The sequence below is a fragment of the Salvelinus fontinalis genome, chromosome 5 (assembly GCF_029448725.1).
Source record: "Salvelinus fontinalis isolate EN_2023a chromosome 5, ASM2944872v1, whole genome shotgun sequence".
NCBI lineage: Eukaryota > Metazoa > Chordata > Actinopteri > Salmoniformes > Salmonidae > Salvelinus > Salvelinus fontinalis.
Genome location: NC_074669.1, coordinates 4,825,681 through 4,851,824, shown reverse-complemented (window position 1 = coordinate 4,851,824; position 26,144 = coordinate 4,825,681). Strand labels below are relative to the sequence as shown.

Genomic DNA, 26,144 nt, shown 5'->3' with positions numbered 1-26,144 from the left:
GAAAATGCTTTAAAACATTTTGCAGCGAAAATGAAAATGAGCGCCTCTTATTGGACAAGTCCAGAAAGTCCCTCCAATTTTCTGTCTGTTTTCTTCCATTTGATGCCTAATGAACACAACCCCCTGTTGTCCTGGTGCCTTACCATGGACTTCCTGATGTGTGTCAGTCTGCTCTTGGCCTTGTTCTCAGCAAACTCCAGGCTGTTGATGTCCTTCAGTCTGGCCCTGTACTTATTCATCTGTTCTCCGATGATCAGCTCCACACACCTAGAGGAGGACAGGCAGAATGAGTCAGCTCCTCACACCTAGAGGAGGACAGGCAGAATGAGTCAGCTCCTTACACCTAGAGGATGACAGGCAGAATGAGTCAGCTCCTCACACCTAGAGGAGGACAGGCAGAATGAGTCAGCTCCTAGAGGAGGACAGGCAGAATGAGTCAGCTCCTAGAGGAGGACAGGCAGAATGAGTCAGCTCCTAGAGGAAGACAGGCAGAATGAGTCAGCTCCTAGAGGAGGACAGGCAGAATGAGTCAGCTCCTAGAGGAGGACAGGCAGAATGAGTCAGCTCCTCACACCTAGAGGATGACAGGCAGAATGAGTCAGCTCCTCACACCTAGAGGAGGACAGGCAGAATGAGTCAGCTCCTCACACCTAGAGGAGGACAGGCAGAATGAGTCAGCACCTCACACCTAGAGGAGGACAGGCAGAATGAGTCAGCACCTCACACCTAGAGGAGGACAGGCAGAATGAGTCAGCTCCTCACACCTAGAGGAGGACAGGCAGAATGAGTCAGCTCCTCACACCTAGAGGAGGACAGGCAGAATGAGTCAGCTCCTAGAGGAGGACAGGCAGAATGAGTCAGCTCCTCACACCTAGAGGAGTACAAGCAGAATGAGTCAGCTCCTCACACCTAGAGGAGGACAGGCAGAATGAGTCAGCTCCTAGAGGAGGACAGGCAGAATGAGTCAGCTCCTCACACCTAGAGGAGGACAGGCAGAATGAGTCAGCTCCTCACACCTAGAGGAGGACAGGCAGAATGAGTCAGCTCCTCACACCTAGAGGAGGACAGGCAGAATGAGTCAGCTCCTAGAGGAGGACAGGCAGAATGAGTCAGCTCCTAGAGGAGGACAGGCAGAATGAGTCAGCTCCTAGAGGAGGACAGGCAGAATGAGTCAGCTCCTCACACCTAGAGGAGGACAGGCAGAATGAGTCAGCTCCTCACACCTAGAGGAGGACAGGCAGAATGAGTCAGCTCCTCACACCTAGAGGAGGACAGGCAGAATGAGTCAGCTCCTAGAGGAGGACAGGCAGAATGAGTCAGCTCCTAGAGGAGGACAGGCAGAATGAGTCAGCTCCTAGAGGAGGACAGGCAGAATGAGTCAGCTCCTAGAGGAGGACAGGCAGAATGAGTCAGCTCCTAGAGGAAGACAGGCAGAATGAGTCAGCTCCTAGAGGAGGACAGGCAGAATGAGTCAGCACCTAGAGGAGGACAGGCAGAATGAGTCAGCTCCTAGAGGAGGACAGGCAGAATGAGCAACCAGTGAATAAGGTGACTTCTCCTGTCGCTCAATCTATAATTTAGAAATGATTATTGATATTGTCTTATAGGAACTGATTGCAGTCTGAGGGGATCTGCAACATAAATAACACTCACTCATCTGATGAATTAAAGCTATTGAGGTAGGTCCGTTGTCACTTCCATTGTTTACACAGTTGCAACTAATTGGGTTATCAAGAGTAGTAGGTTAAGGCCCAGTTGTCTGTGACATTTTAGAGACACAGTTGCATCCTGTAAGCCCACGCACACACTCATGAAGAAGTTTCACTTTCACACACACACACACACACACACACACACACACACACACACACACACACACACACACACACACACACACACACACACACACACACACACACACACACACACACACACACACACACACACACACACACACGGAGCACAAAGGAGCACAAAGGAGCACAAAGGAGAATGAAAATTGACACTGACCAAGGAAAAGAAGAATAAGAACAAAAATAAATATATTTGGACTGGAATTTATAAAAATAATAATTAAAGGTTAAATATGTTAAATGTTGAAAGGTGAAAGCATTGGGAAATGTACCAAGGGAGATAGTAAAGGATGATTGAAGTAATACAGTTAAACGGTTAACAATGTAATAATGTTGTTTGCTTTAAGGTATGATGCATATAGACTATGTTTGTTAAGCTTACAAGAACAAGGCCTTAGGAGGTTGATAATGAAAGGTTACAATGTTGAAATGATTAAAAGTTTAAGTTGGTGAAGGTTTATGAAGGTTTAAGATGGTGAAGGTTAATGAAGGTTTAAGATGGTGAAGGTTTAAGTTGGTGAAAGTTTAAGTTGGTGAAAGTTTAAGTTGGTGAAGGTTTAAGTTGGTGAAGGTTTAAGTTGGTGAAGGTTTAAGTTGGTGAAGGTTTAAGTTGGTGAAGGTTTAAGTTGGTGAAGGTTTAAGTTGGTGAAGGTTTAAGTTGGTGAAAGTTTAAGTTGGTGAAAGTTTAAGTTGGTGAAGGTTTATGAAGGTTTAAGTTGGTGAAAGTTTAAGTTGGTGAAGGTTTATGAAGGTTTAAGTTGGTGAAGGTTTAAGTTGGTGAAGGTTTAAGTTGGTGAAGGTTTAAGTTGGTGAAGGTTTAAGATGGTGAAGGTTTAAGATGGTGAAGGTTTAAGAAGGTTTAAGATGGTGAAAGTTGGTGAAAGTTTAAGTTGGTGAAAGTTTAAGTTGGTGAAGGTTTATGAAGGTTTAAGTTGGTGAAAGTTTAAGTTGGTGAAGGTTTAAGTTGGTGAAAGTTTAAATTGGTGAAAGTTTAAATTGGTGAAAGTTTAAGTTGGTGAAAGTTTAAGTTGGTGAAGGTTTAAATTGGTGAAAGTTTAAGTTGGTGAAGGTTTAAGTTGGTGAAGGTTTAAGTTGGTGAAGGTTTAAGATGTAATGGGAGTTAATACGTTGGGTTGCAGTAGCATTATAATGGAGCCAAGTAGAGAATGGTAATGTTTTAAAAGTTAATGATAATGGAATGTACTAAATGGTGCTAGCTTGCATTGGAAACTCCCTGGTCAGAGCGGCAAGGAGGAGGCATCCTGTCAAGGCGGGCATATTGCGAAAGGTAACATCCTGCCGAACAGGGTGTTAACCACTGAATGCGTCATCGGAGTAGGTGTAAACCACAATGAGAAAGGCAGATGGAGGGTATAAAGGGGGGCATGATAGAAGAACCGGTCGACTGCTGGAAGAAGATTTTTGCAATAGCTTTTTTAGCTTAAAATATATTTATACTTTTTTTATTATACTTATATTTACATTTTTATTATATGCAGTTAAAGTAAAATTCTAGGAGGAATCCTTAAGAATACCTAATTGATATTAAAGAAACCTCGAGGTATTGCTCTCCTGAGGTAGAGTACCTCATGATAAGCTGTAGACCACACTATCTAAGAGTTCTCATCTATATTATTCGTAGCCGTCTATTTACCACCACAAACCGATGCTGGCACTAAGACCCGCACTCAACGAGATGTATAAGGCCATAAGCTAACAAGAAAATGCTCATCCAGAAGTGGCGCTCCTATTGGCCGGGGACTTTAATGCAAGAAAACTTAAATCCATTTCACCTAATTTCTACCAGGACGTCACATGTGCAACCAAGGGGAAAAATTCTCTACATCATCTTTACTCCACACACAGAGACGCACGCGTGCACCCTCCATCTGGCAAATCTGACCATACTCTATCCTCCTGATTCCTGCTTAGCAGCAAAAACTAAAGCAGGAAGCACCGGTGATTTGCTCAATACTGAAGTTGTCAGATGATGTGGATGCTACGCTACAGGACTGTTTTGCTACTACAGACTGGAATATGTTCCGGGTTTCATCCAATGGCATTGAGGAGTTGACTTAGAATACGTGGACAACTACAAATACCTAGGTGTCTGGTTAGACTGTAAACTCTCCTTCCAGACTCACATAAAACATCTCCAATCCAAAGTTAAATCTAGAATTGGCTTCCTATTTCGCAACAAAGCATCCTTCACTCATGCTGCCAAACATACCCTTGTAAAACTGACCATCCTACCAATCCTCGACTTCGGTGATGTAATTTACAAAATAGCCTCCAACACTCTATTCAACAAATTGGATGCTGTCTATCACAGTGCCATCTGTTTTGTCACCAAAGCCCCATATACTACCCACTACTGCGACCTGTATGCTCTCGTTGGCTGGCCCTGGCTTCATATTCGTCGCCAAACCCACTGGCTCCAGGTCATCTATAAGTCTCTGCTAGGTAAAGCCCCGCCTTATCTCAGCTCACTGGTCACCATAGCAGCACCTACCCGTAGCAAGCGCTCCAGCAGGTATATCTCACTGGTCACCCCTAAAGCCAATTCTTCCTTTGGCCGCCTCTCCTTCCAGTTCTCTGCTGCCAATGACTGGAACGAACTGCAAAAATCACTGAAGCTGGAGACTCTTACCTCCCTCACAGCACCAGCTGTCAGAGCAGCTCACAGATCATTGCACCTGTACATAGCCCATCTGTAAACAGCCCATCTATCTACCTCATCCCCATACTGTATTTACTTATCTTGCTCCTTTGCACCCCAGTATCTCTACTTGCGCATTCATCTTCTGCACATCTACCAATCCAGTGTTTAATTGCTATATTGTAATTACTTCGCCACCATGGCCTTTAACTCCCTTATCTTACCTCATTTGCACTCACTGTATATAGACTTTTGTTTTCTTTGTTCTACTGTGTTATTGACTGTACGTTTTGTTTATTCCATGTGTAACTCTGTGTTGTTGTTTGTGTCTCACTGCTTTGCTTTATTCTTGGCCAGGTCGTAGTTGTAAATGAGAACTTGTTCTCAACTAGCCTACCTGGTTAAATAAAGGTTAAATAAATACAAAATTAAACATGTAAAATAAAACTGTTGATAGAGTTGCAGATGGACTGTTTGTTATTAAATATGTAAAATGAAACTGTAATAGACTAAATAAATATTTTATTGGCAATAAGGGTTTAGTAGAGGGCACTGAAGGTGTCTATCAATTCAATGTACTGTTGATGGTTGCCTATCATTGATTGGTGATATTGATTGATTGATTTGTGATTCTTTTATGCCCGTTTCTGAAATTTTGAAAAAAAAACTAGCTTTATTGTTCTGAAACCCTGTGTCATCAAAGAGTCATACAAGTGCATGACATTTTACTCTAGGTTTCTGAAATAGGCTGGATTAATGTAGCATCTGGTTAATTGGCCTATCGGGGACCAGATATCGGGGACCCGAGTGGCTGGTATATAGTAACCTAATCTGAGGGACTCGACTTCGGAGATAACCCACTCTACTGTAAGGCCATTAATGTTGAGTTTGATGAACAGTCCCTAGCTGTATCCTGGCTCAGTGGTAGGGCAGAGCGGCATTGATCCGATCTGTAGGGGTCAGAAATAACCTTGACCTTAACACTGATAGCAACTACAACCACAGCAGAGAAGTTGACTGTGTCTACAGCTGTCGCAACAGAGAGACAGAGGTTGTTTACTATGACTCCGGTCCTGGAGTTCTGCACAGCCTTCCAGAACCAGGAACGTTGAGCCCTGTGTGAGAAGCACCATGAGGGAGTCTTACGCGGTGGTCTTGCCGATGTCCTGGACACTCTGCAGGGGGTCGATGGTGTCGGGGCAGCGGAGGATGCAGGGGGCGAACACGATGGCTAGGGCATTGGCCGACATACGGTTGGTGTCTTCCTGAAGGGCGATCCTGGAAGACCACACACACACACACACACACACACACACACACACACACACACACACACACACACACACACACACACACACACACACACACACACACACACACACACACACACACACACACACACACACACACACACACACACACACACACGTCAGAGGGGGTCGCAAAAAAAACTGTCAAATAGTTTCTTCGATGTCAAAACTGCTATGCAGTGGATGCCAACTTCCCTCCACCCTTCTCCCACACTGTCCGTCATGGATTTAGAATCATTGGTGTATCAATGACTGGAGGGAGTTTGTGCACACTTTGGGAGAAGGGTGGAGAATTGGGACGCAGCCAGTGAGTGAGACATCCTGTTTCCTATGGGACTCACTCACCTGACCAGGTGGAAAATGAGGCGCTCCAGGGTACTCAGGTGGGTTCTGCTGAGCAGGTCGATCACAGAGTACACCCCTCGGATCACCTCCTTCTTGTCTGGCTGGCCTGCATGGGGGACACACCACCAAAGAAATACAATTACTTCCTGCTTCACTCCTATGGGGACACAGACATTATATAAATAGATTTATACAGTGCATTTGGAAAGTATTGTTTTTAATACATTTGCTAAAATAAAATAATAAACTGTTTTCACTTTGATGCTACTTTGAAGAATCTCAAATATAAAATATATTTGGATTTGTTTAACACTTTTTTGGTTACTACATGATTCCATATGTGTTATTTCATAGTTTTGATATCTTCACTATTATTCTACAATGTAGAAAGTAGTAAAAAAAAAAAACTTGAATGAGTAGGTACTGTATATATACTGAGTAGGTTTGAGTAGGTTTGTCCAAACTTTTGATATATATATATACAGTACCAGTTGACTGTATATATATATATACAGTACCAGTCAAAAGTTTGGACAAACCTACTCATTCAAGTTTTTTTTATATATATATATATACACACACCTTGATTCAGTCAAAATCATCTATAAAATGGTACCAGGAACGATAGTACCATTTAGCCATTACAACATAGTAACATTGTAACAGAATAACAAGGTGAATACTTATGACCCCAGCTCTTACCCATTGCCCGGAGGAACTCCTCGTACAGTTCAAAGGTCATCAGAGGGTTGGGCAGGTCACGGAGCCATTGTTTGAGCACGCCGGCGATGACGTGGATGTTGTAGTCGTCCAGGTTCATGCTGCTCACATCTGAAGTAGGACAGGAAGCGAGTAGGAGAAGAAGAGAGTAGGACAGAAAGAGAGTAGGAGAGGAAGAGAGTAGGAGGGGAAGAGAGTAGGACAGGAAGAGAGTAGGAGAAGAAGAGAGTAGGAGGGGAAGAGAGTAGGAGAGGAAGAGAGTAGGACAGGAAGAGAGTAGGAGAAGAAGAGAGTAGGAGGGGAAGAGAGTAGGACAGGAAGAGAGTAGGAGAGGAACAGAGTAGGAGGGGAAGAGAGTAGGACAGGAAGTGAGTAGGACAGGAAGAGAGTAGGACAGGAAGAGAGTAGGAGAGGAATAGTACAGTTAGATTGAACATTACAACTGACACAGTGCTTCCGATCCGGTAGTGTGAATACCGTACAAACGGTGCTATGGCAACTTGTAGGGAGGGTTGACACTACTATCCCAGCCTGTGTCGACAGTTTATATCCACGCTAGGGAATGCAGTTTCAACACGGTCACCTGTCTCCTCACATTATCTAAACCAATCAGAAACCCGACCCTGACCTCAAGAAAGTTGTGGCAAAATGGCTTACGGGCAACAAAGTCAAGGTATTGGAGTGGCCATCACAAAGACCTGACCTCAACCCTATAGAAAATTTGTGGGCAGAACTGAAAAAGCGTGTGCGAGCAAGGAGGCCTACAAACCTGACTCAGTTACAACAGCTCTGTCAGGAGGAATGGGCCAACATTCACCCAACTTGTTGTGGGAAGCTTGTGGAAGGCTACCCGAAACGTTTGACCCAAGTTAAACAATTTAAAGGCAATGCTACCAAATACTAATTGAGTGTTTGTAAACTTCTGACCCACTGGGAATGTGATGAAAGAAATAAAAGCTGAAATAAATAATTCTCTCTACTATTATTCTGACATTTCACATTCTTAAAATAAAGTGGTGATCCTAGCTGACCTAGGACAGGGAACTATTACAAGGATTAAATGTCAGAAATTGTGAAAAACGGAGTTTAAATGTATTTGGCTAAGGTGTATGTAAAGTTCCGACTTCAACTGTAGCCTCGCTATTGTGATTTTACTGCTGCTTTTTAATATTTGTTACTTTTATTTATTTATTTATTTATTACTTTTTAGGTATTTTTTCTTAACTGCATTGTTGGTTAAGGGCTTGTAAGTAAGCATTTCACTGTAAGGTCTGTTGTATTTGGTGCAAATACAATTTGATTTGATCTACTCATTCAAGGGTTTTTCTTTATTTTTACAATTTTCTACATTGTACAATAATAGTGAAGACATCAAAACTATGAAATAACACATGGAATTACGTAGTAACCAAAAAAGTGTTTAACAAATCTAAATATATTTTATATTTGAGATTCTTCAAAGTAGCCACCCTTTGCCTGACAGCTTTGTACACTCTTGGCATTCTCTCAACCAGCTTCATGAGGTAGTCACCTGGAATGCATTTCAATTAACAGGTGTGCCTTGTTAAAAGTCAATTTGTGGAATTTCTTTCCTTCTTAATGTGTTTGAGCCAATCCGTTGTGTTGTGACAAGGTATACAGAAAATAGTCCTATTTGGTAAAAAAACAAGTCCATATTATGGTAAGAACAGCTCAAATAAGCAAAGACAAACTGTGGGGATCAAATAAAATCCCCCGCGGGATTATAGGACCCTGCTATGGAGACCAGAGATGGGCAACACGAGGGGCCGCAGTGGCTCATGGGTATGCGTACCCACATCCATACCCACACATACAGTCAGAGCTAAAATTTTGGTGGCCCTAAGCAATATTTTGTTGGGCTTGCGAGCAAAAATTTTAGCGGCCCCAGCTCTTGACATCAGACAGAACATTTTGGCATGGAGCAGAGACCCACATGTTTGCAGTTTTTTTATATGATATCTGAGTGAGAGGAATTAACAAAAGCAATGGGAGACGCACTGGTTACTACAAGTTTAGATAGCTGGCCGCTAGACTAAATTACTAAACTAGACTAAATTACCAATCTAGACTAAATTACCAAGCTAGACTAAATTACCAATCTAGACTAAATTACCAAACTAGACTAAATTACCAATCTAGACTAAATTAGCAATCTAGACTAAATTACCAAACTACACTAAATTACCAAACTAGACTAAATTATCAATCTAGACTAAATTATCAATCTAGACTAAATTGCCAAACTAGACTAAATTACCAATCTAGACTAAATTACCAATCTAGACTAAATTACCAAGCTAGACTAAATTACCAATCTAGACTAAATTACCAAACTACACTAAATTACCAAACTAGACTAAATTATCAATCTAGACTAAATTATCAATCTAGACTAAATTATCAATCTAGACTAAATTGCCAAACTAGACTAAATTACCAAACTAGACTAAATTACCAATCTAGACTAAATTACCAATCTAGACTAAATTACCAAGCTAGACTAAATTACCAATCTAGACTAAATTACCAATCTAGACTAAATTACCAAGCTAGACTAAATTACCAAGCTAGACTAAATTACCAAACTAGACTAAATTACCAATCTAGACTAAATTACCAAGCTAGACTAAATTACCAATCTAGACTAGATTACCAAACTAGACTCAATTACCAATCTAGACTAAATTACCAAGCTAGACTAAATTACCAAGCCAGACTAAATTACCAATCTAGACTAAATTACCAAACTAGACTAAATAACCAATCTAGACTAAATTACCAAGCTAGACTAAATTACCAAGCTAGACTAAATTACCAATCTACACTAAATGACCAAACTAGACTAAATTACCAAGCCAGACTAAATTCCCAATCTAGACTAAATTACCAAGCTAGACTAAATTACCAAGCTAGACTAAATTACCAATCTAAAAAATGTCAGCTGACATGGACTAATTGATTGACATTTCGAAATTGCACCTTATGTATTCTAGTATTCTAACCTTCAACAGGAAGTTGAGACCCCAAGGGGGGGGGGGACTGATCTGAGGGCCATCCCTGGTATAGACAGTCCTTTGACCATATCTCTGCTATCCCTCCCCGGTCTACTTTAACTGGTGTAGTACCCTGCCAATCATACCTGTGTCCAGCCCCTGCCGCAGCTCTTTGATCTTATTGGTGGAGCCAGACTTCCTGAAGATGCCCTCTGTGTAGAGGCCGTGCATCTCGATGTAGTTGATGAGCTTCTCCACCACCAGGGGCACTGTCCTCTCCTCGCTGGTCAGACGAGACACCTCCACGCCAAACTGCCTGGACGACAGCTCCAGGTCGTACTGATAGAGAAAAACACAAACGCGGATGGAAAGACGGACACACGTGTACATCGCAAACACACACGCACAGACGGACGGACAGAAGTGAGAAGCACAGACAGACCAATATATAACATGGAGGTACAGAGAGAGAGAAAATTATGGTGTAAAATATTTAATGGGTATTTGCAACTGCAAATGTAAACACTCCAACATCCGTTATTAGGAATGTTAGAAAAGCCATCGAGGGAATAGTCTCCTCTTTACATCATTGGGAAGAATGACATGGCTTGTTGATCGTTAGCCTTATCCCTCCTTTCCATTGTCAGTAACGTACACCTGCACACTATAAAATATACTCTTACCCTTTTGCTACATTTGGTGGTCATCCTGGTGCAGCACTTTCTATGGCAGGCGTACCGACACACTGCAGAAGAGGACACAACAGAGACAGAACCAATCGGGATCTGTTAACCTTGCACAACGTTCTGACAACATTCCGTGTCCAACCCCTGGTCAGTCAACAACCAACAACCTGTATAACCTAACCTTTCTGCAACATTCCAACAATGTTTTAACAACGTTCCAACATTGTTCAGTGTCCAGCCCCTGGGTCAAGAATAGTGCACTAAATATGGACGAAGGGTCTGTTTGGAATCAATACTTAGAGAGAGTATGGAGGAATGGAATGCATACTTAGAGAGAGTATGGAGGAATGGAATGTATACTTAGAGAGAGTATGGAGGAATAGAATGTATACTTAGAGAGAGTATGGAGGAATGGAATGCATACTTAGAGAGAGTATGGAGGAATGGAATGTATACTTAGAGAGAGTATGGAGGAATAGAATGCATACTTAGAGAGAGTATAGAGGAATGGAATGCATACTTAGAGAGAGTATGGAGGAATGGAATGCATACTTAGAGAGAGTATAGAGGAATGGAATGCATACTTAGAGAGTATAGAGGAATGGAATGCATACTTAGAGAGAGTATGGAGGAATGGAATGCATACTTAGAGAGTATAGAGGAATGGAATGCATACTTAGAGAGAGTATGGAGGAATGGAATGCATACTTAGAGAGAGTATAGAGGAATAGAATGCATACTTAGAGAGAGTATAGAGGAATGGAATGCATACTTAGAGAGAGTATAGAGGAATGGAATGCATACTTAGAGAGAGTATAGAGGAATGGAATGCATACTTAGAGAGAGTATGGAGGAATGGAATGCATACTTAGAGAGAGTATAGAGGAATGGAATGCATACTTAGAGAGAGTATAGAGGAATGGAATGCATACTTAGAGAGAGTATAGAGGAATGGAATGCATACTTAGAGAGAGTATGGAGGAATGGATTGCATACTTAGAGAGAGTATGGAGGAATGGATTGCATACTTAGAGAGAGTATGGAGGAATGGAATGCATACTTAGAGAGAGTATGGAGGAATGGAATGCATACTTAGAGAGAGTATAGAGGACATAACAAGATAGAAGATTTATGACAAGAGCTGGAACACCATTTTTTACAATTATTATTATTTAAAAAAATATATATTTGACCTTTATTTAACTAGGCACGTTGGTTAAGAACAAATTCTAATTTACAATGACGGCCTACCCCGGCCAAACCCGGACGACGCTGGGCCAATTGTGCGCCGCCCTATGGGACTCCCAATCACGCCCGGATGTGATACAGCCTGGAATCGAACCACTGAGATGCAGTGCCTTGTAGACCGCTACGCCACTCTGATTACAGACATTTAAGAGGCAGCACAGTAACAAGACGTGTGAGTGTCAGTGAATCCACATGTGTGTGTACTCACGTTTGCAGACGCAGGCCCGGTCCATCATCCAGATTAGAGAGGAACAGTATTCGCAGTAGGTGGGGATGCTGTACTGGGTGGACTTGAAGATGTGGCCGTTGTGCTCCTCAACCTGCAGAGGGCGATAGAGGGGCTCAGCTCAGTTAGGCATAAAGACACAGCCATACATCACATTAGAAACTTAGTGTAGAGATATAGTATAGAATACCCAGTCAAAGAAAGATGGAGGACTCACAATGTCAGGTTCCTTTTTCCTCCTCTTCTTACGTTCTGGTTTGGAGGCCTGAGAGAACAGGAGACAGACGGACAAGATCAGCGACAATACAGGAGACAGACGGACAGATCGGTGAGAGAACAGGAGACAGACGGACAAGATCAGCGACAAAACAGGAGACAGACGGACAAAATCAGCGACAAAACAGGGGACAGACGGACAGATCAGTGAGAGAACAGGAGACAGACGGACAGATCAGTGAGAGAACAGGAGACAGACGGACAGATCAGTGAGAGAACAGGAGACAGACGGACAGATCAGTGACAAAACAGGAGACAGACGGACAGATCAATGACAAAACAGGAGACAGACGGACAGATCAGTGAGAGAACAGGAGACAGACGGACAGATCAGTGAGAGAACAGGAGACAAACGGACAGATCAGTGAGAGAACAGGAGACAGACGGACAGATCAGTGAGAGAACAGGAGACAGACGGACAGATCAGTGACAAAACAGGAGACAGACGGACAGATCAGTGAGAGAACAGGAGACAGACGGACAGATCAGTGAGAGAACAGGAGACAGACGGACAGATCAGTGAGAGAACAGGAGACAGACGGACAGATCAGTGACAAAACAGGAGACAGACGGACAGATCAGTGAGAGAACAGGAGACAGACAGACAGATCAGTGAGAGAACAGGAGACAGACGGACAGATCAGTGAGAGAACAGGAGACAGACGGACAGATCAGTGAGAGAACAGGAGACAGACGGACAGATCAGTGAGAGAACAGGAGACAGACGGACAGATCAGTGAGAGAACAGGAGACAGACGGACAGATCAGTGAGAGAACAGGAGACAGACGGACAGATCAGTGAGAGAACAGGAGACAGACGGACAGATCAGTGACAAAACAGGAGACAGACGGACAGATCAATGACAAAACAGGAGACAGACGGACAGATCAGTGAGAGAACAGGAGACAGACGGACAGATCAGTGAGAGAACAGGAGACAAACGGACAGATCAGTGAGAGAACAGGAGACAGACGGACAGATCAGTGAGAGAACAGGAGACAGACGGACAGATCAGTGACAAAACAGGAGACAGACGGACAGATCAGTGAGAGAACAGGAGACAGACGGACAGATCAGTGAGAGAACAGGAGACAGACGGACAGATCAGTGAGAGAACAGGAGACAGACGGACAGATCAGTGACAAAACAGGAGACAGACGGACAGATCAGTGAGAGAACAGGAGACAGACAGACAGATCAGTGAGAGAACAGGAGACAGACGGACAGATCAGTGACAAAACAGGAGACAGACGGACAGATCAGTGAGAGAACAGGAGACAGACAGACAGATCAGTGAGAGAACAGGAGACAGACGGACAGATCAGTGAGAGAACAGGAGACAGACGGACAGATCAGTGAGAGAACAGGAGACAGACGGACAGATCAGTGAGAGAACAGGAGACAGACGGACAGATCAGTGAGAGAACAGGAGACAGACGGACAGATCAGTGAGAGAACAGGAGACAGACGGACAGATCAGTGAGAGAACAAGAGACAGAAGGACAGATCAGTGAGAGAACAGGAGACAGACGGACAAGATCAGCGACAAAACAGGAGACAGACGGACAAGATCAGCGACAAAACAGGGGACAGACGGACAGATCAGTGAGAGAACAGGAGACAGACGGACAGATCAGTGAGGTAACAGGAGACAGACAGACAGATCAGTGACAAAACAGGAGACAGACGGACAGATCAGTGAGAGAACAGGAGACAGACGGACAGATCAGTGAGAGAACAGGAGACAGACGGACAGATCAGTGAGAGAACAGGAGACAGACGGACAGATCAGTGAGAGAACAGGAGACAGACGGACAGATCAGTGACAAAACAGGAGACAGACGGACAGATCAGTGAGAGAACAGGAGACAAACGGACAGATCAGTGAGAGAACAGGAGACAGACGGACAGATCAGTGAGAGAACAGGAGACAGACGGACAGATCAGTGAGAGAACAGGAGACAGACGGACAGATCAGTGACAAAACAGGAGACAGACGGACAGATCAGTGAGAGAACAGGAGACAGACGGACAGATCAGTGAGAGAACAGGAGACAGACGGACAGATCAGTGAGAGAACAGGAGACAGACGGACAGATCAGTGAGAGAACAGGAGACAAACGGACAGATCAGTGAGAGAACAGGAGACAGACGGACAGATCAGTGAGCGAACAGGAGACAGACGGACAGATCAGTGAGAGAACAGGAGACAGACGGACAGATCAGTGAGAGAACAGGAGACAAACGGACAGATCAGTGAGAGAACAGGAGACAGACGGACAGATCAGTGACAAAACAGGAGACAGACGGACAGATCAGTGAGAGAACAGGAGACAGACGGACAGATCAGTGAGAGAACAGGAGACAGACGGACAGATCAGTGAGAGAACAGGAGACAAACGGACAGATCAGTGAGAGAACAGGAGACAGACGGACAGATCAGTGAGAGAACAGGAGACAGACGGACAGATCAGTGACAAAACAGGAGACAGACGGACAGATCAGTGAGAGAACAGGAGACAGACGGACAGATCAGTGAGAGAACAGGAGACAGACGGACAGATCAGTGAGAGAACAGGAGACAGACGGACAGATCAGTGACAAAACAGGAGACAGACGGACAGATCAGTGAGAGAACAGGAGACAGACAGACAGATCAGTGAGAGAACAGGAGACAGACGGACAGATCAGTGACAAAACAGGAGACAGACGGACAGATCAGTGAGAGAACAGGAGACAGACAGACAGATCAGTGAGAGAACAGGAGACAGACGGACAGATCAGTGAGAGAACAGGAGACAGACGGACAGATCAGTGAGAGAACAGGAGACAGACGGACAGATCAGTGAGAGAACAGGAGACAGACGGACAGATCAGTGAGAGAACAGGAGACAGACGGACAGATCAGTGAGAGAACAGGAGACAGACGGACAGATCAGTGAGAGAACAAGAGACAGAAGGACAGATCAGCGAGAGAACAGGAGACAGACGGACAAGATCAGCGACAAAACAGGAGACAGACGGACAAGATCAGCGACAAAACAGGGGACAGACGGACAGATCAGCGAGAGAACAGGAGACAGACGGACAGATCAGTGAGGTAACAGGAGACAGACGGACAGATCAGTGACAAAACAGGAGACAGACGGACAGATCAGTGAGAGAACAGGAGACAGACGGACAGATCAGTGAGAGAACAGGAGACAGACGGACAGATCAGTGAGAGAACAGGAGACAGACGGACAGATCAGTGAGAGAACAGGAGACAGACGGACAGATCAGTGACAAAACAGGAGACAGACGGACAGATCAGTGAGAGAACAGGAGACAAACGGACAGATCAGTGAGAGAACAGGAGACAGACGGACAGATCAGTGAGAGAACAGGAGACAGACGGACAGATCAGTGAGAGAACAGGAGACAGACGGACAGATCAGTGACAAAACAGGAGACAGACGGACAGATCAGTGAGAGAACAGGAGACAGACGGACAGATCAGTGAGAGAACAGGAGACAGACGGACAGATCAGTGAGAGAACAGGAGACAGACGGACAGATCAGTGAGAGAACAGGAGACAAACGGACAGATCAGTGAGAGAACAGGAGACAGACGGACAGATCAGTGAGCGAACAGGAGACAGACGGACAGATCAGTGAGAGAACAGGAGACAGACGGACAGATCAGTGAGAGAACAGGAGACAAACGGACAGATCAGTGAGAGAACAGGAGACAGACGGACAGATCAGTGACAAAACAGGAGACAGACGGACAGATCAGTGAGAGAACAGGAGACAGACGGACAGATCAGTGAGAGAACAGGAGACAAACGGACAGATCAGTGAGAGAACAGGAGACAGACGGACAGATCAGTGAGCGAACAGGAGACAGACGGACAGATCAGTGAGAGAACAAGAGACAGACTGACAGATCAGTGAGAGAACAGGAGACAAACGGACAGATCAGTGAGAGAACAGGAGACAGACGGACAGATCAGTGAGCGAACAGGAGACAGACGGACAGATCAGTGAGAGAACAGGAGACAGACGGACAGATCAGTGAGAGAACAGGAGACAAACGGACAGATCAGTGAGAGAACAGGAGACAGACGGACAGATCAGTGAGCGAACAGGAGACAGACGGACAGATCAGTGAGAGAACAGGAGACAGACGGACAGATCAGTGAGAGAACAGGAGACAAACGGACAGATCAGTGAGAGAACAGGAGACAGACGGACAGATCAGTGAGCGAACAGGAGACAGACGGACAGATCAGTGAGAGAACAAGAGACAGACTGACAGATCAGTGAGAGAACAGGAGACAGACGGACAGATCAGTGAGAGAACAGGAGACAGACGGACAGATCAGTGAGAGAACAGGAGACAGACGGACAGATCAGTGAGAGAACAGGAGACAGACGGACAGATCAGTGACAAAACAGGAGACAGACGGACAGATCAGTGAGAGAACAGGAGACAGACGGACAGATCAGTGAGAGAACAGGAGACAGACGGACAGATCAGTGACAAAACAGGAGACAGACGGACAGATCAGTGAGAGAACAGGAGACAGACGGACAGATCAGTGAGAGAACAGGAGACAGACGGACAGATCAGTGAGAGAACAGGAGACAGACGGACAGATCAGTGAGAGAACAGGAGACAGACGGACAGATCAGTGAGAGAACAGGAGACAGACGGACAGATCAGTGAGAGAACAGGAGACAGACGGACAGATCAGTGACAAAACAGGAGACAGACGGACAGATCAGTGAGAGAACAGGAGACAGACGGACAGATCAGTGAGAGAACAGGAGACAGACGGACAGATCAGTGAGAGAACAGGAGACAGACGGACAGATCAGTGAGAGAACAGGAGACAGACGGACAAGATCAGTGAGAGAACAGGAGACAGACGGACAGATCAGTGAGAGAACAGGAGACAGATGGACATATTCATCCATCCATCTAGCTACCCACTACACCCATACATCCAACATGCCATACAACTGTTAAGGGATTTCCATATCAATGGGACTGACCTGAAAAAAGTACAAGCTAAATAAACCACACACACACACACACACACACACACACACACACACACACACACACACACACACACACACACACACACACACACACACACACACACACACACCACACCCCACACCCCACGCACCCAGCCCAAACCCTTCCACACCTACACACACCCACACACATACACCCTTACACACATAAGAACCCACACTACCTTGATGATGGTGCCGTCCATGGGCTTGTACTCGGTCATGAACTCATCCAGGAAGACCTTGAAGGTGTTGACCCAGACCTTGACGGGCGACTCGCTCCAGTCCCTCTGTTCCAGCCGCATGCTCTTCTCCAGGATGTGTTCAAACAGGGCATACAGGTCCTTATAACGGATACTCTTACCGTCATCCATCTGGAGGAGATGGATAGGGGGAGGAGGAGAGAGAGATAGGGGAGGAGGAGGAGAGAGGGACAGGGGAGGAGAAGGAGGAGAGAGAGAGGGGAGAAGGAGGAGAGATAGGGGAGAAGGAGGAGAGAGGGATAGGGGAGGAGGAGGAGGAGGAGAGAGGGATAGGGGAGGAGGAGGAGAGAGAGATAGGGGAGGAGGAGGAGAGAGGGATAGGGGAGGAGGAGGAGAGAGAGATAGGTGAGAAGGAGGAGAGAGGGATAGGGGAGGAGGAGGAGAGAGGGATAGGGGAGGAGGAGGAGAGAGGGATAGGGGAGGAGGAGGAGAGAGGGATAGGGGAGGAGGAGGAGAGAGGGATAGGGGAGGAGGAGGAGAGAGGGATAGGGGAGGAGGAGGAGAGAGAGGGGAGGAGGAGGAGGAGAGGGATAGGGGAGGAGGAGGAGAGAGGGATAGGGGAGGAGGAGGAGAGAGGGATAGGGGAGGAGGAGGAGAGAGAGGGGAGGAGGAGGAGAGAGGGATAGGGGAGGAGGAGGAGGAGGAGAGGGATAGGGGAGGAGGAGGAGGAGGAGAGGGATAGGGGAGGAGGAGGAGAGAGGGATAGGGGAGGAGGAGGAGAGAGAGATAGGGGAGAAGGAGGAGAGAGGGATAGGGGAGGAGGAGGAGAGAGGGATAGGGGAGGAGGAGGAGAGAGGGATAGGGGAGGAGGAGGAGGAGAGGGATAGGGGAGGAGGAGGAGAGAGGGATAGGGGAGGAGGAGGAGGAGAGGGATAGGGGAGGAGGAGGAGAGAGGGATAGGGGAGAAGGAGGAGAGAGAGATAGGGGAGAAGGAGGAGAGAGGGATAGGGAAGGAGGAGGAGAGAGAGATAGGGGAGAAGGAGGAGGAGAGAGAGATAGGGGAGAAGGAGGAGAGAGGGATAGGGGAGGAGGAGGAGAGAGAGATAGGGGAGAAGGAGGATTTTGTGGTTCACTGATGGTTGTCATTGGAGTGCCCAGCAGCCAAGTGGGAATAGAACTCTAGTGTGAACCGTAACCGTGTAAAACAACAATACACCATGTCCATAGTGGTACTCACAGCCAGGGCGGTGGAGTAGGAGTTGAAGATGTTGAGGCGGAACTCCTTCAGCGCTTTCTTGAAGACCACGTCCACCAAGGTGTCCTTCTGACAGTCCTCAGAGTCCAGATCACTGATCTAAAATAATATCAGAGTCCAGATCACTGATCTAAAATAATATCAGAGTCCAGATCACTAATCAATAATAATATCAGAGTCCAGATCACTGATCAATAATAATATCAGAGTCCTGATCACTGATCAATAATAATATCAGAGTCCAGATCACTGATCAATAATAATATCAGAGTCCAGATCACTGATCAATAATAATATCAGAGTCCAGATCACTGATCAATAATAATATCAGAGTCCAGATCACTGATCAATAATAATATCAGAGTCCAGATCACTGATCAATAATAATATCAGAGTCCAGATCACTGATCAATAATAATATCAGAGTCCTGTCTGTCTCTGTTTCCCTCTGCCAGTCTGTCTGTCTGTCTAATTCTCTCTGCCTGTCTGCCTCTGTTTCCCTCTGCCAGTCTGTCTGTCTGTCTAATTCTCTCTGCCTGCCTGTCTCTGTTTCCCTCTGCCTGTCTGCCTCTGTTTCCCTCTGCCTGCCTGTCTCTGTTTCCCTCTGTCTGTCTGCCTCTGCTTCCCTCTGCCTGTCTGTCTGTCTGTCTGCTTCCCTCTGCCAGTCTGTCTGTCTGTCTAATTCTCTCTGCCTGCCTGTCTCTGTTTCCCTCTGCCTGTCTGTCTGTCTCTGTTTCCCTCTGCCTGTCTGTCTGTTTCTCTCTGCATGCCTGTCTCTGTTTCCCTCTGCCTGTCTGCCTCTGTTTCCCTCTGCCTGTCTGTCTGTCTGTCTGCTTCCCTCTGCCTGCCTGTACCTACCTTCTTCATAAGGAAGTCGTTCATGCTCCTGTAGTCGTGGGTGCTGGTGAGGATGTGCAGCGCGTCGTTCCCCCACTGGGCGGGCTCTAGGACCACGCTGCTGATCTTGACGCTGCGCCTCCGCCTCACTTTGGGAGAGGGCTCCTTGTTCTCCTTGGTCTCCCGTCCCCTGGTCCCCATCAGGTTGGGACTGTGGGGGGGAGACGTTGTTCCGTCTGGACCCGCCACGGTCATAAAGATATAGTAGGGATGTTGTGAAGACAATTGTTTTCTATTTAAGCAATAAGGCCAGAGGGGGTGTGATATATGACCAATATACCACGGCTAAAGGCTGTTCTTATGCACAACACATCGAGGAGTGCCTGAATACAGCCCTTAGCCGTGGTATATTGGCCATATAACACAAACCCCCGAGGTACCTTATTGCTATTATAAACTAGTTACCAATGTAATTAGAGCAGTAAAAATACATGTTGTCACATCCGTGGTATACGGTCTGATATACCATAGCTATCAATCAATCAGCATTCAACCCAAGTTCATAATTTGTTTTTCGTCTTATTGTTGAGATGAGAAATCCGCAGTGTAACCTAATATCACATGTCCAGTGTTATGAAATACAACAGAACTTTATTGTCCTTCTTCCCCTCAGGATAAAGCCAGACAAAGTGTCTTACCTATCTTGTCAGTGCCGTCTCTCTGTGTGGACTGCTGCTTGTCTCTAGACAGCTTCTTCTCTGCGTGCTTGGTCTTGCCCCAGAACCGTATCTTCCCTCGTACTCTGCTGCAACACACAGTCACACAGCTTAGAAGACACCTGTGTTAACAGACTCGTACCCTTGTCACACGAGTTGCTGTAACAGTGGTGGAAAGGACAATAATATAAAGAGACAAGCCAGAACAGTTCTGGAGAATCTGTCTGGCCCGATCTAAAAATATATATATATATATTAAAAAAAGGTACACAATACAATCTTCTTTGTGCGTCTGCAGAATGATTGTGTCTGGCTCATATATTTTTTTATTTTACCTTTATTTAACTAGGCAAGTCAATTAAGAACAAATTATTATTAACAATGACGGCCTACCGGGGAACAGTGGGTTAACTGCCTTGTTCAGGGGCAGAACGACAGATTTGTACCTTGTCAGCTCGGGGAATCGATCGAGCAACCTTACGGTTACTAGTCCAACGCTCTAAACTCTAGGCTACCTGCCGCCCCGTATGGGCTATAGAGGGAGGGAGGGAGGGAGGGAGAAGCTACCTTCCGTCCTGACTGGATGTCTTCCTAAGCGCTGCTACCTTTCCCAGGTCCCCTGAAGACATGGTCTTATGGATGCTCTTCTGCTCTTCCTTGTGAGTAGCCTGGGAGAATGGAAGGGGAGTCTTGTATTAGCCGACATATGACAGCGCAACATTTTCAATGTTCAACGAGTTGGCATCAAAGGCTCGGGCTATTTTTCCATGGTTTTATGAGTCATATCCTGAAACGGGAAAAGATGGTGAGAGAGGAGACCCATTTGAGACAGAATATACATTTGCCTAGTGGGCAGTGCAATATCAGACTTTAAATGTCAGATCACAGAAATACATCAATGCGTGCATGTTCCTATCGCATCGCTCATTCCGTCTGCACAGAACAACAACTAACAGTCTACAAACAAACGGACATATTTACATATTGAGACATACAGTAGACGTACAGACATAGACAGTACGAACATATTTTCTGAGAAAACGACTAAACTAGAAGAGATGTGAGTGGGTGAGAGAGAGCTCATGCTCAGAAAGACGTGGAAGGGGAAATAGAATGGTGTGTCAATGGTACTGGGTTAAAGGTTCCAGCATGCATTACTGACTGCTCTCCTGGCTATGACTAGTTGCACTAGCTTGATCCCAGATCTGTTTGTGATGACCATTAGAGTTAGCAAGACAGCAGAAACAGTTCTGAGATCAGGTTTAGAGGAGAGTGACGTGGCATTTCTCCTCTTCCTGATATATATATATTTTTTAATTGAACCTGTATTTTGACAGGAAGTCATACTGATGCTTGGTTCTATTTTACAGACCTGCAGAAATTCATCAAACACATACAGTGGGGCAAAAAGTATTTAGTCAGCCACCAATTGTGCAAGTTCTCCCACTTAAAAAGATGAGAGAGGCCTGTAATTTTCATCATAGGTACACTTCAACTATGACAGACAAAATGAGGAAAGAAAATCCAGAAAATCACATTGTAGGATTTTTTATGAATTTATTTGCAAATTATGGTGGAAAATAAGTATTTGGTCAATAACAAAAGTGTATCTCAATACTTTGTTATATACCCTTTGTTGGCAATGACAGAGGTCAAACGTTTTCTGTAGGTCTTCACAAGGTTTTCACACACTGTTGCTGGTATTTTGGCCCATTCCTCCATGCAGATCTCCTCTAGAGCAGTGATGTTTTGGGGCTGTTGCTGGGCAACACGGACTTTCAACTCCCTCCAAAGATTTTCTATGGTGTTGAGATCTGGAGACTGGCTTGGCCACTCCAGTACCTTGAAATGCTTCTTACGAAGCCACTCCTTCGTTGCCCGGGCGGTGTGTTTGGGATCATTGTCATGCTGAAAGACCCAGCCACGTTTCATCTTCAATGCCCTTGCTGATGGAAGGAGGTTTTCCCCCAAAATCTCACGATACATGGCCCCATTCATTCTGTCCTTTACACGGATCAGTCGTCCTGGTCCCTTTGCAGAAAAACAGCCCCAAAGCATGATGTTTCCACCCCCATGCTTCACAGTAGGTATGGTGTTCTTTGGATGCAACTCAGCATTCTTTGTCCTCCAAACATGACGAGTTGAGTTTTTACCAAAAAGTTCTATTTTGGTTTCATCTGACCATATGACATTTTCCCAATCTTCTTCTGGATCATCCAAATGCTCTCTAGCAAACTTCAGATGGGCCTGGACATGTACTGGCTTAAGCAGGGGGACACGTCTGGCACTGCAGGATTTGAGTCCCTGGCGGCATAGTGTGTTACTGATGGTAGGCTTTGTTACTTTGGTCCCAGCTCTCTGCAGGTCATTCACTAGGTCCCCCCTTGTGGTTCTGGGATTTTTGCTCACCGTTCTTGTGATCATTTTGACCCCACGGGTGAGATCTTGCGTGGAGCCCCAGATCGAGGGAGATTATCAGTGGTCTTGTATGTCGTCCATTTCCTAATAATTGCTCCCACAGTTGATTTCTTCAAACCAAGCTGCTTACCTATTGCAGATTCAGTCTTCCCAGCCTGGTGCAGGTCTACAATTTTGTTTCTGGTGTCCTTTGACAGCTCTTTGGTCTTGGCCATAGTGGAGTTTGGAGTGTCACTGTTTGAGGTTGTGGACAGGTGTCTTTTATACTGATAACAAGTTCAAACAGGTGCCATTAATACAGGTAACGAGTGGAGGACAGAGGAGCCTCTCAAAGAAGAAGTTACAGGTCAGTGAGAGCCAGAAATCTTGCTTGTTTGTAGGTGACCAAATACTTATTTTCCACCATAATTTGCAAATAAATTCATTAAAAATCCTACAATGTGATTTTCTGGATTTTTTTTCTCATTTTGTCTGTCATAGTTGATGTGTACCTATGATGAAAATTACAGGCCTCTCTCATCATTTTAAGTGGGAGAACTTGCACGATTGGTGGCTGACTAAATACTTTTTTGCCCCACTGTACAATATAACAAAACACATGAAGAAAAAACAGACACATTTATCAACATAGAGATCATGACTCTGAACTGACCAAAGGGGGACCAGAACATCTCATTTCAGAGAGCTCTGGAAGTCGTTCCACATAAAGGGCGTAACATAAACTAAAAGCAGCCTTTTTGGTTAGGGGTACTGTGTGTACGATGGGTGATTATTCTCTCCAGAGGGAAACACAGATTACCACTTTCAGTTGCTGTAAAGTATTTTGAGACAAACTATTCCTAGAAGAGAAACTATTCCTGCAGTGTTGTGATATTCAGCAAAGAGGTGGAAGGACAGAAACCTGTTTTTATCTAGTAGTTAAATACTAAACCGAGTTGGAGGATGTTAGTTAAGTTCAGTGGGGTTAGTTGTGCTGAAAGATTCCCCTCCCGGCTAGTAAGCCTGGCCCCCCAGACAGAAAATAAATAGTCGGGGGTGGGGGGGTGGGGGGATTGGGGTTCCGAAGGAGGCAGGGGACAATAGGGGGGTAGCTTGGACCCTATATGGTACGTTTACCATTTCGGAGACAGTGTGACAGACAGGCTGGGCATCCCCCTCGGAGGGTTGGGAGAGGAGGGGCAGCGTACAGGACAGGACGGGGGTGTAGAATGTCTCGTCATCGTCCGACTGACCCGCCCCCTCAGAGTTACAGCGGGTCAGGAAGTCGGAGCGGGTCCGAGACATCCGGGCTTTCTTTTTGGGGTCGGGCCGGCACACCTGCACAACCACACACACACACCAAAACACGTCAGTGGTCTGGGTACGTGTTGGGAGATAGGGATGGTGTGTGTCTGTGTGTGAGTCTGGGTGGAGTGGAATGATGTATGTGTGACTGGGACAATTTGTGTGTGTGTTGCACTACATGACTAAAAGTATGTGGACACCTGCTCGTCCAAAATCTCATTCCAAAATCGTGGGCTTTAACATGGAGTTGGTCCCCCCTTTGCTGCTATAACAGCCTCCACTCTTCTGGGAAGGCTTTCCACTAGATGTTGGAACATTGATGCAGGGACTTGCTTCCATTCAGCCACAAGAGCATTAGTGAGGTCGGGCACTGATGTTGGGCGATTAGGCCTGGCTTGCAGTCGGCGTTCCAATTCCTCCCGAAGGTGTTCGATGGGGTTGAGGTCAAGGCTCTGTGCAGGCCAGTCAAGTTCTTCCACACAGATCTCGACAAACCATTTCTGTATGGACCTCGCTTTGTGCATGGGGGCAATGTCATGCTGAAACAGGAAAGGGCCTTCCCCAAACTGTTGCCACAAAGTTGGAAGCATAGAATTGTCTAGAATGTAATTGTATGATGTAGCGTTAAGATTGGTCTTCACTGAAACTCACGGGCCTAGCCCCAACCATGAAAAACAGCCCCAGACCATTATTCCTCATCCACCAAACTTTACAGTTGACACAATACATTGGGAAAGGTAGCGTGATTCATCAATCCAGAGAACGTGTTTCCACTGCTCCAGAGTCCAATGGCGGCGAGCTTTATACCACTCCAGCCGACGCTTGGCATTGCGCATGGTGATCTTAGGCTTGTGTACGGCTGGAGCTCCCAACGAACAGTTATGTCCTGTCGTTGATCCAGAGGAAGTTTGGAAGTCGGTAGTGACTGTTTCAACCGAGGACAGACGATTCTTACGTGCTACGCGCTTCAGCACTAGGCGGTCCCTTTCTGTTAGCTTGTGTGGCCTACCACTTCTCGGCTGAGACGTTGTTGCTCCTAGACGTTTCCACTTCAGAATAAAAGCACTTACAGTTGACCGGAGCAGCTCTAGCAGGGCAGCTCTAGCAGGGCAGAAATTTGACGAACTGACTTGTTGGAAAAGTGGCATCCTATGACGGGGCCACGTTGAAAGTCACTGAGCTCTTCAGTAAGGCCATTCTACTGCCAATGTTTGTCTATGGAGTTTGCTTGGCAGTGTGCTTGACTTTATACACCGGTCAGCAACAGATGTGGCTGAAATAGCCTAATTAACTAATTTGAAGGGGTGTCCACATACTTTTTTATATACAGTGTTTGGAAAGTATTCAGACCCCTTGACTTTTTCCACATTATGTTACGTTACAGCCTTATTCTAAAATGTATTTAAAAAAATCCTCAGCGATCTACACACAGTACCTCTATGACAAAACAGGTTGAGAAATGTTTGCTAATTTATTTCAAATAAAAAACAGAAATACCTTATTTACATAAGTCTTCAGAACCTTTGCTATGAGACTCGAAATTGAGCTCAGATGCATCCTGTTTTCATTGATCATCCTTGAGATGTTTCTACAACTTGATTGGAGTCCACCTGTGGTAAATTCAATTGATTGGACATGATTTGGAAAGACACACACCTGTCTATATAAGGTCCCACAGTTGGCAGTGTATGTCAGAGCAAAAACCAAGCCATGAGGTCGAAGGAATTGTCTGTAGAGCTCCGAGACAGGATTGTTTTGAGGCACAGATCTGGGGAAGGGTACTTAAACATTTCTGCAGCATTGAGGGTCACCAAGAACACAGTGGCCTCCATCATTCTTAAATTGATGAAGTTTGGAACCACCAAGACTCTTCCTAGAGCTGGCTGCCCGGCAAAACTGAACAATTGTGGGAGAAGGGCCTTGGTCAGGGAGGTGACCAAGAACCTGATGGTCTCTCTGACAGTGATCTAGAGTTCCTCTGTGGAGATGGGAGAACCTTCCAGAATGACAACCATCTCTGCAGCAT

At 45.5% G+C, this 26,144-nt stretch overlaps 1 protein-coding gene across 10 annotated transcripts in view; it reads right to left on the bottom strand.

Moving 5' to 3' along the window:
* LOC129854933 (unconventional myosin-IXAa-like) overlaps positions 1-26,144 on the bottom strand; it is a 290,182-nt gene that overhangs the window by 15,678 nt on the left and 248,360 nt on the right. For 6 of the 10 annotated variants that reach the window (XM_055922125.1, XM_055922129.1, XM_055922126.1 and 3 more), the window contains 14 exons: positions 23,951-24,151; positions 20,984-21,084; positions 20,399-20,505; positions 19,722-19,936; positions 18,846-18,962; positions 17,591-17,779; positions 12,279-12,326; positions 12,044-12,155; positions 10,585-10,646; positions 10,048-10,240; positions 6,870-6,998; positions 6,168-6,273; positions 5,659-5,790; positions 144-267 (listed from right to left, as the gene is read on the bottom strand). In XM_055922125.1, the coding sequence (XP_055778100.1) occupies positions 144-267; positions 5,659-5,790; positions 6,168-6,273; positions 6,870-6,998; positions 10,048-10,240; positions 10,585-10,646; positions 12,044-12,155; positions 12,279-12,326; positions 17,591-17,779; positions 18,846-18,962; positions 19,722-19,936; positions 20,399-20,505; positions 20,984-21,084; positions 23,951-24,151 (1,836 nt within the window). The remainder of the gene's footprint in view (positions 1-143; positions 268-5,658; positions 5,791-6,167; positions 6,274-6,869; positions 6,999-10,047; positions 10,241-10,584; positions 10,647-12,043; positions 12,156-12,278; positions 12,327-17,590; positions 17,780-18,845; positions 18,963-19,721; positions 19,937-20,398; positions 20,506-20,983; positions 21,085-23,950; positions 24,152-26,144) is intronic. The other 4 variants (XM_055922128.1, XM_055922134.1, XM_055922132.1 and 1 more) reach the window with 2 other exon arrangements.